At 62.0% G+C, this 12,111-nt stretch overlaps 2 protein-coding genes across 2 annotated transcripts; both read right to left on the minus strand.

Annotated features, from left to right (window-relative positions):
• Positions 1-27: 27 nt before the first annotated feature.
• On the minus strand, positions 28-3,870 carry HYAL2 (hyaluronidase 2). The gene is made up of 3 exons (XM_071550569.1): positions 2,619-3,870; positions 1,966-2,055; positions 28-1,816 (listed from the first exon to the last, which is right to left on the minus strand). The coding sequence occupies exons 1-3, from the start codon at positions 3,549-3,551 to the stop codon at positions 1,418-1,420; spliced, it is 1,422 nt and encodes a 473-aa protein (XP_071406670.1). The 5' UTR covers positions 3,552-3,870; the 3' UTR covers positions 28-1,417.
• A 3,447-nt stretch (positions 3,871-7,317) lies between these two features.
• Positions 7,318-12,013, minus strand: TUSC2 (tumor suppressor 2, mitochondrial calcium regulator). The gene is made up of 3 exons (XM_071549716.1): positions 11,761-12,013; positions 11,439-11,559; positions 7,318-9,935 (listed from the first exon to the last, which is right to left on the minus strand). The coding sequence occupies exons 1-3, from the start codon at positions 11,910-11,912 to the stop codon at positions 9,870-9,872; spliced, it is 339 nt and encodes a 112-aa protein (XP_071405817.1). The 5' UTR covers positions 11,913-12,013; the 3' UTR covers positions 7,318-9,869.
• Between the last annotated feature and the right edge of the window lie 98 nt (positions 12,014-12,111).

Here is a 12,111-nt window from a genome sequence, read left to right on the forward strand (position 1 = left end):
AATACACACCTCCGTTCCCAAGCGTTGCCAGTCACCCAGGGTCACGTGTCCCACCTCCTCAAAGTCCCCAGTTATCAGCAGCTGATGCCCAGCACAGCGGCCGCGGAATGGGGACAGCAGCGTGTGTCAGCCCCGCTTAATAACCGGCAGCGGCGGGCTCGGCCGGGAAGGAATGCGCAGAGTCAACACCCCATGACTGGCCGGCGGTGAGTGGGCTGGAAAGACAAACAGACACGGACGAGGGGGGAGGGAGGAAGGTCACGGTGAAGGACGTGGGCTGCGCCGGGCGGGCGCCACTGGGGAAGCGACGGCCATGAGCTGGAAGGAGAGCACTGCTGAGAAGAAAGTCACGGCATCAGGCAGGACCCGGCAGGACACAGCCCAGGCACAGCACTCAACGCGTGGAGACCACAGCCACAGGAGGACACAGCCTGGGGACACGCACAGCGGGCAGCAGGGCGACTGTGCCACGCGGGGCCGCGCCGTGCCCACGGGCGCCCCAAAGAACAAAGCAGTGTCCGGAGAGGCTGCACGGGCAAAGCAGGGCACGGGGACAGGAGCCACACGAGGGCACCGCTGGGGGACAGTCGTGGCACGAGACAGCGGAGCTCAAGGACACTCGTGGTACAGGGATGTCCCCAGCCCCGCAGGGCTGTACCCATCCCCGGCCGTGGCGCATAGGATGGTGTCCCCACGCGGCAATCCCGAGGTGCTTCCAGCCCTCAGCCCGGACACTGCCCAGCTCGGAGACAGCGGGGAAGGAGGGGTGTATTCCCCACTTTTTGGGCGTGGCGAAGGCACCCAAGGGGGCGAGGCCAGGCGGGGAATCCCGAGGAGGAGCCCGGCGGGGGCGGAGCGTGGCCGGGGGCGTGGCCAGCGCGGCTCCACGTGGGTGGCCCGGCCGTGGCTGCCCACGCGGTCCCGGCGCCACGGAGGGAGCTCCCACCCTCGGAGCGCCCTCCCCGAGCCCCACGGGGAGAACTCAGCCCCCAGCTCGGCAGAGGCATTGCACACCCACCCCCAGCACTCCCACGCCACGGTGGCCACGTCTGGAAGTTGGGTGACCCGTGGCCTCCCTTTGCCCCACCAACTCAACCCACACCTCTCCCTCTTACCAGCTTTATTCGAAGTAAAGCACTTAAAGTGTAGGGCAGCACACAGGGGCTCAGCACCACACAGAACCCATTCCCCGCCCCCATGTCCCTCTTGCCCCCATCCCTCTCCTTACAACAGGAAAGGGGCCCTCTCCTCCCTCCATCCCCATTGCAGCAGGGAGGGCAGAGACAGGGCAACATAGCTCTTCCCCTCACAGTGAGGGGCAGCCCTCCATAACAAGCTGCCTCCCAGGCAGGGTAGGGATATCTTAAATAGGCCCCTACACCACCACAGAAAGGGGCAGCTCAGTCCAGGGTGGGGGTCAGCACCAGCTTGCAAGCAGCAACAGCAGCCCAAGTCCCAGTGGTGCCAGGAGCCCAGAGGCACCATTGCCAGGACCAGCAGGTGTCTGGCAGCTACTGCCCTGCCAGCCCTGGTAGCAGTGGCAGTGAAAGTGGGTCCGTAGGAAGAGGATGTCAGCAGGGGACAGCTGGCCCTCGGCCCAGAAGAGAGGGTGATCAGGATGGTCTGCGTCCCGGCGCCGCAGCTGGAAATTGGTGGAATTGAGGTGGAGGAAGACATCGGCAGTGCTGTCCTGGCGCAGGCAGCGCCCCCGGCCCTCGCACAGTGTCTTGCTGCAGAGCTCTGCCGCCGTCGTGACATTCACGATGTAGCGCCCCAGGTCCCCCTCTAGGTAGTTCTTCACAGTCTGGCACGACTCCTAGGGAAAAGGGAGCACCAGGGGCATGTTGGCGTGACCCAGGGAGACAAGCACCTCAGATGGAGAGGACAGCTTACCCACTGGTCTTCCTCTGGGGGAAGGTGACTCCTTCACCCGCCACCTAATTCCCACATGGAACCCAAACCTACCCGGTTTTTGGTGCCATCCGCATCGCCCCAGAAAATTACTCCAGCTGCACCCAGTGCTGCGCTCTCTCCAACGGTGGAGATCAGGTCTGGCTGTGGGGACAGAGCCTGGTTAGTGCCCAAACCCCCAGCACAATGTGTCCACTACAGGGCTGGGGGGGCAAGACCCACCCCTGCTTCAAGTCACAGGGAGAGGGGACTGTCCCAGATCCTTGGGGAGGAGACTTTCCACCACTGCCCTCTTCCTCAGGGGTTAAGCCAGCACAGCACAGGGTCTGTGGGCTCACATACCCTGGGGTCCCAGTCCTGTTGCCAGACACCTCATCCATAGCAGAAGCAATTTGCGGCACCCCACCATCCAGCCACAGAGGGGCTGAGCTAGGGGTCCTCACATGGTGGCATCCCTTGAAGGGAAGGAAGCAGGGCTGGGCATGCCTCCTGCTCACTGGAGCCAGTCACATGACAAATGGTGCCATTCCCCACCCCACATGGAGACAGCCAAACCATGGGCTGCACCACGAGAACAGACACCAGCCTCCAGAGCCACTCTGCTCCAGGGGATCAAGATAGAACACTGGCAGAGGAACCACCTTGGCTGACCCCAAAGCCCAGACGCCCAGGGGCTTGGGATAAAGATGTCTGTGGTGCAGCCCTACCTGACTGAGCACACTCAGCTTGCGGACGTAGGTGGGTCGGGTGTAGACAAAGACAGGTAGGCAGTAGTCATCATGGTGCTGCTGTGAGATGCGCATGGCCTCCATCACCCGTGCCCGTGCAAACTTGCGGGTGTTGGGAGTGGATTCCAGGAGTGGGTCGAGGTAGATGGAGGGGTAGAGCGCCGTGCTCTCCTTCCAGAGCCACACTAGCTGGTCATTGCGGGTCTTCTCCACGTCTGGGCACTGCCCGGTGTAGCTTTCCTTGTTCTTGCTGTAGTCGTGGTTGTAGCAGTCAGGGAAGAGGTAGAACCCCCAGAGCTGCTTGGGTCGGATGCTCTTGGCCTTGCGCAGGGTTCTCACCATGAACTCCTGGGCAGCAGACTCAAACTCAAACACTGCCTGCTTGTTCACCATCTCACGGGTCCAGTTGCGGTGACGCCGTAACACCAGATCCTGTGACACCTCCCGGTAGATGTCCTTGGGCTTCCAGTTGCGAGCCCAGACGGGCCGCCACTCCTCCCAGTCAATGACAGCCAGCCCTTCCTTGGTGGGCGACTTGATGTAGTAGGTGATGACATCCTTAAGGCTGTCTAGGTGTTCCGACAGGCTACTGTTCTGGGGGACACCGCCATTGACGGGCACACCCTGTCGGGTGTAGTAGGGATAGAGCCCCAGGCGCTCCTTGTAGAAGATGGTGAGGTCCTGCCGCGTGAAGCCCTGGTTGGGGGAGGCGTCCAGGTCGAAGATGCTGAAGTCAAAGTTCACCTGGAAGCGGGGCTTGCAGTCTTGGGTGGGCACGTTCCAGGCCACCAGGAAGGGGCGGCGGGTGAGGTGGGGGGCGGCCGACGGCTTCTTGAGCGGCTGCCGGGCCAGGGCCAGCAGGGCCAGCCAGGGCACCGCCACTGCCGCCGCCACCGCGCAGCCCCCGCGCATCCTGCCCGGCGGGGCGTGGGGGCGGCGGGAGAGGGCGGGCAGGAGCGGGACCAGCAGGCGGGGGTGCAGGCAGGGGCGGATCTGCCCGCACCCCCCAAGGCAGCCCCCGACCCAAGCCCCCTCGTGGGGCAGAGAGGTGAGCTGAGCGCTCGGCTCCTGAGAATCCCGGTTCCAAGTGGCTTCGCTCGCTCGCCGCCGCTCCCGCGGGTGCCGGCGCGGTGCCGCCTTTGTTCGCGCCCGGCAGACAAAGCGCCGGGGCGCGGCCCCCCGCGCTGCTGCCGCTGCCGCTGCCGCCGCCGCCGCCGCTCCGCTCCCCGCGCGGTTCACCCTCTCCGCGCCTCAGGCCATCCACCACCGCCGCCTCCCCCCGCCGCCGCTTTTAAACCTCCAGGCGCGCACCACCCGCGGGGCCGCCGCCCCCCGCCCGCCCGGCCCCGCCCCCGCGCCCCGCCCGCGCCGCGCCAGGCTGGCGGCGCCCACCACCGCGGGGGCTCCGGGGCCGCGGGCCGGCGGCGGAGCCCCCCGCACGCACACACCTGCGCTGGGCCGCGGCACCGGGAAACCGGGGCCACCCCCCTCTCGGTTCTGACGCTCTTGGTATGGCCCGAGAGGACCCGCCCCATACACGCGGCGGAAGGGGGCGGGGCGGGGCCGTGGGAGGGGCCGGCAGGGGGCGCCGCGGGGCGAGGGCAGGAGAGGATCCCCCAAACGGGAAAGACCCCGGGCCTGAGGGGACCCCAAAACTGCGGGGATCCTGCGACTGAGGCGACCCCAAAACTGCGGGGATCCTGGGACTGAGGCGACCCCAAAACAGGAGTGACACCAGGACTGAGGTGACCCCAGAACTGCGGGGATCCTGGGACTGAGGCGACCCCAAAACAGGAGTGACACCAGGACTGAGGTGACCCCAGAACTGCGGGGATCCTGGGACTGAGGCGACCCCAAAACAGGAGTGACACCAGGACTGAGGTGACCCCAGAACTGCGGGGATCCTGGGACTGAGGTGACCCCAAAACAGAGCTGGCCCCGGGACTGAGGCAATCCTCACAGTGGTGGTGACCCCAGGAACATGGTCACTGCAAAACAGTGAGAGTGACCCCACAACAGTGGTGCCCCTGTGACTGAGGTGACTCCACGGTGGTGGTGATCCCGGGATGGTGTCCCCAGGGTGGTGGTGACCCCAGAACAGTTGTGTCCTCAGGGTGGTAGTAGTCCTAGGATCATGGTAATCCCAAAAGACTGGTGGCCCTGGGATTGTGGTGACCCTAGGACTGTGGTAACCCCAGGATCATGTCCCCGGGTGGTGGTGTCCCCAAGATCATGGTCACTCCAAAACGGTGGTGATCTCAGAATGGTGGTGACACCAGAATGGTGTCCCCAGAGTAGTGATTGTTCCCAGTATCAACATTGCCCCAAAATGCTGACTCCAGAATGGTGATGACCCTGGGATGCTTGGTGTCCCCGAGGCAGTGGTGACCTCAGAACAGTGGTGATCCTCAGAGCAGCAGGGTCCCCACAACAGTGATGTCCCCAGAGCAGTGGTGTCCCCAGGACAGTGGTGTCCCCAGGACAGTAGTGACCCCGGGGCGGTGCCCGTGCCGGACAGGACATCCTGTGCAGGGCAATCGATGCTGCTGACTCAGCCACAGCCCCGTGAGTTTCCTGCCCAGAGGGAACAAGGGGGACCGTGGGAGCTGCAAGGCTGGGGGACCATCCTTCTTCCCGGGGCACTGTCGAGACTCCAGCGGGTCCCCCCAGACGGACAGGGGGACAGCTCGGGCTCAGGGACCAGCTGTGTGGCAGTCTCCGTGTCCTGCCTGTCCCTTCTGCTCTGGCCAGGGCTGGCCCCGGCAGCCTGCAGGGCATCAGGGTGTCCCTGTGGAGGAAGCGCTGGAGCGCAAGGGTGTGCCGGGACCGACGGGGGAAGGAAGCGGGGCTGAATCTACGGAAGCGTTCCCCAGCCACCCGCCAGCTCCTCAGGGATCGGGTGGGAGCGCCAAGCCCGGCATTGTTCGGTGTCAGCCCCTGGTGCCGCCAGCGTGGAGCCCTGTCCGCGGGCACCTGCAGATGGCTCCAGTTAGTGACACCACATGGGTGCCAGCTTTTGTGGTGAAGCTCCCACCGAGAGGGTGACAGTACCACCAGGAATGGGCACTGCATCCAGGCCAGCCACCCCAAATCCAGGCTGTACCCCATGGCACTGGCTGGGAGAGGAGCAAGGAAGGTCAGCCACTGGCCGGGCGTTGGCTGCCAAAGCCCTTGGGAGAGAGATTGTGGGGAGCCAAGCAGTCCCAGCGCTGCAGGCGCTGCCCTTCCCCTCTGGGCAGTAAACAGGCTCCCTTCGCCAGCCGCAGGAACGCCTAAAATTTTCCATCCTCCTCGTGCGAAGGTACCCAGCCCCCCCAGCAGCAGGGTGGCTAGAGGGGTCACAGCTTTTCACTGGAAGTCCTCAATGTCACGCAGCTTCTCGCTGTTGTCCCCTCACCGGGGCTCTGCATTGCCTGACTCGGTTTCCCTCCTCCCTTCCGGAACACTCTAGAATTTGAGAGGGGGCAGCTGGACAGATCCAGCCTCCCCTTGCCCTGCTGAGCATGAGATCATTTTAAGTCATTTCCAGATGGGCACAAGAGAGGAGAGAGTGCAGGGCAGCAGCACTGGGCAGAGCCCAGGGTGAGCCACGCTGCTCCTTGCAGGCAGCTGGGAGGATGGGAATCCCTCACGGATGCCAGATAAAGATAACAGGGCATGAGTCACATCCGCTCGTGCCAGACAGGTCCGAGAAAGGTGCATAAGGAACTCAGCCAGAAGGGGAGGTCAGGACCTGCCTCGGCCCCTGGGCTGGGGGATTCCAGGCATGGCCCTGCCCCACAGGCAGCAGGAGAGGGCTGGGGTGGCCTCGGTAGACACAGAGATCCAGAGATCCACCGCCATTGCTTTGTGTAATCTCACTGAGACATAACACCCTGCACTGTCACCCAGTCCCCTTCGAAGCCACCATGATCCATCCATCTCTCCTGGTGCTGGGACCTCCATGGATCAACAGGTTCAAGTCCCACAGCCTCTCCCTCCACAAGGCTAGAGCACTGGCAGGACATGCTGACCACTCACTCTCATTGCAGCTTTCGTCAGCGGCTCATTTCCGAGCAGGCTTGTGCAGAGGAAATGATGAGAGGTGACAGCGGCCACAGGAAAACATTTGCAGGGCTGCCGGGGACAGGACGCAGGGCACAAAGTGAGATCACACTCGTCCCATGGACAGCCGGCAGCGCTCGGCAGACGGGCGGCATCCCGGCACAGGGCCTGAAAGTCGTCAGGGCCCCGTGATTAATGAGACACTGATTTGGCAGGACAGGCGATGAAGAGCAGACAGGCGGATCCTCCCCCCCGCGAGGCTCAGGCGGAGCCATGGGAAGAGTAGCCTGAGGCTGGGCTGCCTTCAAACACCGGGTCCCTCCACACCCACCACCCCACAGTGGAAGGGAGAGGTTCTGAGCTCCAACCTTCAGAGCTGAACAAATATTAGTTATATATTTAAAGGATGTTTACAAGTAAAGTCACAGCCTGACAAAGCCAACAACTCCTGCCAGTGCCATGTGCCAACTGGTGCACCTGGAAATGGCTGTTGATTCACAGGTACCTTCACCTTCAGCTCAGCCACATATGCACCAACACCCCTTTCTCGAAGAAACAGGGGGCTTGAAGTGCTGGTGGCAAAACCCACCTCCCCTTAAGCACAGACACCCTCGCTAGTAAAACAGCTCTTGGATTTGTGGGCTCTACAAATAATTTTATTGAAATTTAACAAAAGTGAACAGATGCACTGGAAGGACCGTAAATAGTGTACATTTCCCAAACCCATGGGTCCTACCCACACTCTAGAGGAGCAAGGAGCGTAGTGTCGGTGAGTACGATTCGGCTACACATCCACACGGGAAAGCACAACATCGCACAGAAATCATAAAAAAAAGAATCAAAAGGAAAACTTTTTTTTTTTTGCTTGCTCCAACACCACAGTGGACACAGATACTATTTACAGTGACCTTCACATTTTTAAGATCCCTCCAGGTGCTCCTAAGGCCCTGTTGCTGCAGGAGGGCTGGAGGGGGCCTGGGGGCTGGCTGCTGTGGGGACCAGCCTGGGAAGAAGCAGGGCAGGATGCAGCTTGTTGGCAGCCTGTAGAGGTTTGCTGCCACTCCCAAGACACTGGGGGGGTAGAAGGGTAGGAGAAGGCGTGTTTTTTTGAGGAAGCATGTTTAATACCCTGGGTGAAGGGTGGACAGCCTAACAAGAAGGACAAAAGCATCCTTGCTAAGCTGCTCTCAGCTCTGTCCCTTGCCCTGGGTTCAGACCCCGCCGTGCCAGATTTATGTCTGGGAGCCGTGAGAGGCTCCCCACTGGGACAGGCAAACAGCACTGAGTCCCTCCCCACTTCTCCTTCATCTTCCCCGGTACTCCAAGTGGGTTCAGTGCAGTGCCCTCAGAGAGCAGCAAGGCAGCACAGACAATGTAACCACAGATTTCTCTCCTCTTCCTGGGGACAACAGTTCCTGCTCTCCTGTGGAGCCTGAGCAATGCCCTTCCCAGGGAGCCACGGCCTGGGAGAAACTCAAGAGCAGGTGGTGCAAATAAGAAACACTTCAGTGGGGGATTGTCTTAAGACAAGACTCTTTCAAGCAAGTAGAACAAAAGATGTCGAGAGAAGTGCCCAGCATCACAGTGTAGAACAAGCCCTGCCCTCCCGCTTTCCTGCCTGGTGGCAGCCAGCACAAGCACTTCACCCTGCGTGCTCACTCCTGTCGATGGGAACAGCGGGTGAAGGGACGTGAAGGGAAGAGGTGGTGACAGGAAGACAGCAACAGCCACGCCGCTGTTATCTCCCCGAAGCCGGGAATGTGGCCCTGCGCCCGGGCGGCTCTCAACGGACGCGGGGATGGATACATCCAACGTAGACACTGACAGGGCTGGCAGCCAAGTGCCAGCAGCTTAAATTAAAAATCGAGGTAGCAAACGTCTGAAGTGCTTAGAAAGTAAGTAAGTTCTGGAACGAAAGAGGAGGAAAGCTGGGCCGGCTGCTGTGGGGAGCAGGCTCGGACCCACTTTAAAGCTGTGCCTGCTGCTGGTCCTCCTCCACCTGCCCAGTCCAGGCGCAGCTGAGCAGGGAGGCAGGGGCTCCTTGTGCTGGCGAGGGGCATTTGGGGTCAGGCCTTTCCCCCAGCAGCTGGCCGTATGCAGGGGTGTGAACTTTTTCGGTGCCACCAAGACCTGGTGCAGGAGGAAAGAGGAGAAAAGAGCAAGACCTTCTGAGGCGGGGCAGAAAGCCTCCCTTTAAAGTGCATCGCGCTTCTCCTCCGCCGCCAGCTGGGATGCGGGAGGAACCACAGTTCACATCGCCAGGGAGATTTCCAAGCTGGGCCAGGTACACCGATTGATTGTTTTGGGAGACAGGGAAGGAAGAGAGGATTCCTTTCCTGCTTGGCTCAGTCAAGGGCCACCCTACAGGGAGGTACGTTCAAACAGCAGCTGGGGTTGAGGACACTGCTTGGCAGCCTGGCCCGTAGCAGGCAAGGGATGGTGCTCAGCAGGAACCAGTATGCCAATGTGGGAGGCAAATCTGCTGTGCAGCTGGGACCTTGCTGCCATCAGCAGTGGCCATGGACTGCAGAGATCTCCAGCAGGCAGCAGCAAAGTCAACCTCCCCAGAGCTGACATAAGTGGGGAAATGCACAGGGGGAAGAGACTCAGATCCAAGAGAGTGGCACCAGATCTCCGTCCCCTTCCCAAGAGGAGTACAGCAGCCAGCCAGACCCCTCAGCCTGCCCTGTTCATCCTCCATCAACAGACCCATCCAGGGGAGCATCACCTCACACCTGTGTCAAGGGACACGCTCTAACACTGGCCATCTAACCTGCGGGCCCCAGGGCACTGGGCAGCCTGTCACTGTGCCCTGGCTCTCCCTGGGCCGCATACCTGAGAAGCAGGGGGTTCTCTCTGGTGAGAAGTGCAGGCTCACTCTCCCTTTAACAGCTCACACAGCAGCTCATTTGCAGTTCCAGTTACCCATCCAACGTGGGCTAGAGGCTACAAAAGGTATTTTAGTCTTCTGACTCAAGCGAGGATGTTTGTAAGCAGTCGTTGCACAAGGTCACCCATCTCCTGCGAGGGCCTGCTCCGTCCCGCCTCCCCTCCGGGCGAGGGGAGAGCCACCGTCCTGCCGCATGCCCAGAGTCCTCCTTGGGTGGGAACACGATGCAGCCTGGCCTGGCAAGGCTGGGGATGGCGGGGCAGGGCCTCCCACCAGCAGGCAGAGACATCTGGGATTCACACCTCGCAGATGATCACCGGGAAATCCACGTGAATGCGCGGGTGCTCTAGTTTCACTATGCCCTGAAAGAAGAGTCAGAGTGGTGAGCAGAAGGGACCAACAAGCAACATGCCCAACCCCTGCCTGTCACCCCAGGGTAAAGGATTCTGTGCCCTCGAGGAACCGGAGGGACCAGAGTCCAAAAAGCAGCTGTGACACGTGGTATGGCCTGAACAGCAGCACAAAGGGCACTCTGCCCTTCGAACTCATCCCTAGAGAGCCGAGGGCAGCATGGCTGGCTGCCACACATGGCAGGGCGAGCAAGGAGGGAGCTGCTCTGCCAGGCACTGCCTGTGCAGCAGCTGGTGCATGACTGGCAGATATCAGCCATCCAGGCTTTTCATCCGGCACCTTTCATTCACGGGATTTAAAGGAATGAAAAGAGCTCTCTGAGGGAATGCAGCCAGGGCAGCTGGCACACAAGAAAAGCAGCTTTCTGTGCAGAGGGGAGGGGAGGTTGCTGAATGAACGCTCCCTCCACACCAGCCACAGGCACTGTTCCCAGGGCCCGTCCAAGCCTTCTCCTGTTACAGCACTAGGAAGACCCGCTGGCAGGTGGGGGGCTGGGGGCAGAGGGGGGAGTGGGGGCTTGGGGTTGGGCCTGCACCCGCGGAGCCAGAGCAAAGCCTGGGCTAGCAAAGGGCTATTCAGTGCTGGTACGTGCTTCCTCTGGCTCAGACGAGCTTTCCAACTGCATGACTTTCAACCCACATCAAGAAGAAGTCAGGCCCACAGCCTGAGATAGCCTCAGCAACAACAGCAGTCTGGGAAGCAGCACCAAATTCTTCCCTCTATAACTGCCTGTGGTGCTCAGAGAGGTCCCATCCCCCTGGGGGGCTGCCCACCCCTCAGAGCACACTGACAGATCTTTTTCTCCATTTCTGCCCCTGAAAGTTCTCCTACACGCAGGCTACTTTGCTCTGCACCAAGACCCTCTACTGGTGTCCCAGCCACTGCCTAGCTTCATAACAGTTGCTTATTTTAAGAGGAGACTTTTGCATTGAGGTGCAGAACACAGAGCTGTCAACACTACTGAGCAGCTGGAGGGGACGTGCACACTCATGTCAGCAGGTGATGGGCTTTGGCTGCTGCTCCCCAGGACAGGGCCTGTCCCTCCACAGTGACATGACACCAGCTGAGCCAGCACAGCACTCCACACCTCCTGGAAGGTGCTTGGCAATGAGGCACTGTGGCCATGCAGGGCTGCCTGTCACTCCCTGTCCGACAACATACACCAAGCTGAGCTATCCTTCCCCAGCCTGGCAGCTCTAAAAGGCTCGGATATTGCTTCTTTCCAAAAAGGGCAGCTAGAGGGTACAACCAGCTCTCCCTCTTCTGTCACAGAGTCACTGGGTGACATGGATGTGAGCCAGGACACATGGGTGTCATGGCTCTGAGGCAGAAACGAGGGGGAGGAAAAAGCCTCCACCTTCCCACACAAGATGCCCTGAAGGAGAAGGCTCCTGCAAAGCCGGGACTTCAGCTGTCACAGTGGCGCTTTACTCTCGCTGTCCCCCACACCTCACCTGAGGTATCAGGTTCTTGTGGATCCTCTTCAGCTTGGCGCGCTTCCTCCCGTTCTTGGTAACGATTGTCTCCTCGTAGAACTCGTGAGCAAGATCCCCGTCTTCATCGTAGTACATGGAGCTGCCGGAAGCAGAGGGGAGGCGGGTGGGTCAGAGCCTGCGGGCACTGCGGGCCCCCGCTGCCCGGGCCGGGCCCGCGGCCCTGGGGGGCTGCACCGATCGCCCGCTGCCGGCCCGGCGGTGCCGGCGGCTCCTCCTGGTCCAGCAGCACAGCCCCCCGCGCCATGCCCGCCGCCCCCAAGACCCCCGTGCCCGCTCTCACCCGCGGCGTGTGAATACGAAGGGGGTGGCGGCGCGCGCGGCCCGCGCCCGGGCCAGGGCCTGCTGTCCGCCGGGGCCCTCGGGGCCGCCGCCGCCCGCCGCCGGGGAGGCGAAGGGCCACAGCCCCCGCGACTTGGAGCCGCTGGCGCCCATGGCGGGGGCGGCGGCGGCGGCCGGAGCGAGGCCGGGCGAAAGGACGGGCCGGAGCCGCCCGGCGACACCGACCGAGCGCCGCCCGCGCCGCCGCTGCGCCACTTCCGCCGCCCGCGTCACGTGACGGCGGCGCGCGGCGCGCCCTTCTCCCCGCCCGGGGCCGCGGGTTCGAGTCCCGCCGCAGCCTCCCGGAACCACC

This window comes from Pithys albifrons, chromosome 3, assembly GCF_047495875.1.
Source record: "Pithys albifrons albifrons isolate INPA30051 chromosome 3, PitAlb_v1, whole genome shotgun sequence".
In the NCBI taxonomy this organism is placed as follows: domain Eukaryota; kingdom Metazoa; phylum Chordata; class Aves; order Passeriformes; family Thamnophilidae; genus Pithys; species Pithys albifrons.